A 1,431-nucleotide genomic window follows, 5' to 3' on the forward strand; every position below is an offset into this window, starting at 1 on the left:
TAAAGTACTGCTTTTTTGGGGAAGCCTTCCCAGATCCCATGTCGATTAATGTGTTCTGGCACAGGGCACCCTTAGTCTATGTGACTAATAGTGAAACTTATTAAATTGATCTGTAATGGTCTGGCCACCTATACATGAAATCACTGAGAGTAACTAACTATGTCTTATTCAACTGCATGATGTTAACCTCTATGAAAGGTTTGACATCAATCGTTTTCCATGTGCATTTTTAACTGAATAAATACAAAAGATTCAGCTTATAATGCATTTAAAACTTTTTTTCTTTGTTTTAAAGGCAAACTGTTTCTAATAACTGAAGGCAGAACCTCTAAGGAATAGACAGAACTAAGTTAATGGAACCAAAGAACAATGTGACTAACTTTGTCCTCTTGGGCCTCACACAGGATCCAAAGGAACAGAAAGTACTCTTTGTTATGTTCTTACTCTTCTATATTTTGACCATGGTGGGCAACCTGCTCATTGTTCTGACTGTTTCTTTTAGTAAGACCCTGGACTCACCTATGTACTTTTTTCTGGCTAGCTTATCATTTATGGATGTCATTTATTCTTCATCTATTTCTCCTGAACTGATTTCAAATTTGTTCTTTGGGGAAAACACCATATCCTTCCAATCTTGTATGACCCAATTATTTACAGAGCACTTTTTTGGTGGGTCAGAAGTCTTTCTTCTGCTGGCGATGGCCTATGACCGCTATGTGGCCATCTGTAAGCCCTTGCATTATTTGGTTGTCATGAGGCAATGGGTGTGTGCTGTGCTGCTGGTAGGGTCCTGGGTTGGGGGTTTCCTGCATTCAGTAATTCAAGTTAGCACGATTTATGGGCTCCCATTCTGTGGTCCCAATGTCATTGATCATTTTTTCTGTGACATGTACCCTTTATTGAAACTGGTCTGTACTGACACCCATGTCATTGGCCTGTTAGTTGCAGCCAATGGAGGGATGATCTGCACGATTGTGTTTGTGCTCTTGCTCACCTCTTATGGTGTCATCCTGCACTCTCTAAAGAACCTTAGTCCGGAAGGGAGGCGGAAAGCCCTCCAGACCTGTGGTTCCCACATCACTGTGGTGGTCTTCTTCTTTGTCCCATGTATTTTTATGTATGTGAGACCTGCTAAGACCTTCCCCATTGACAAATCATTGAGTGTGTTTTATACAGTGATAACCCCCATGCTGAACCCCCTGATCTACACTCTGAGGAATTCTGAGATGATAAGTGCTATGAAGAAGCTCTGGAGGAGAAATGTCACATCTTCTAGTAAATGAGCGCATGATCACCATGAAGAGTTACTTGACATTAGGGTTCATTTCCTTAGAAGGCAGAAGTCATCTAAAACCTGACTCCAGCTTTCCTTTCTTCAAAGAATTTATGATAATTATAATTAAAGAATGAAGTAGATTAATGTGCTGTAAT

The 1,431-nt window shown here is 40.3% G+C and overlaps 1 protein-coding gene across 1 annotated transcript; it reads left to right on the top strand.

The window, feature by feature from the left end:
• Positions 1 to 341: 341 nt before the first annotated feature.
• On the top strand, positions 342 to 1,283 carry LOC115306983 (olfactory receptor 4A47-like). The gene has a single exon (XM_029957592.1). The coding sequence runs from the start codon at positions 354 to 356 to the stop codon at positions 1,281 to 1,283; it is 930 nt and encodes a 309-aa protein (XP_029813452.1). The 5' UTR covers positions 342 to 353.
• The last annotated feature ends 148 nt before the right edge of the window (positions 1,284 to 1,431 follow it).

This window comes from Suricata suricatta, chromosome 11, assembly GCF_006229205.1.
Source record: "Suricata suricatta isolate VVHF042 chromosome 11, meerkat_22Aug2017_6uvM2_HiC, whole genome shotgun sequence".
Lineage (NCBI taxonomy): Eukaryota > Metazoa > Chordata > Mammalia > Carnivora > Herpestidae > Suricata > Suricata suricatta.

Bases quoted from the DNA above. Each gene is read 5' to 3' on its own strand.
- LOC115306983 (XM_029957592.1), top strand. From the start codon at position 354: ATGGAACCAAAGAACAATGTGACTAACTTTGTCCTCTTGGGCCTCACA.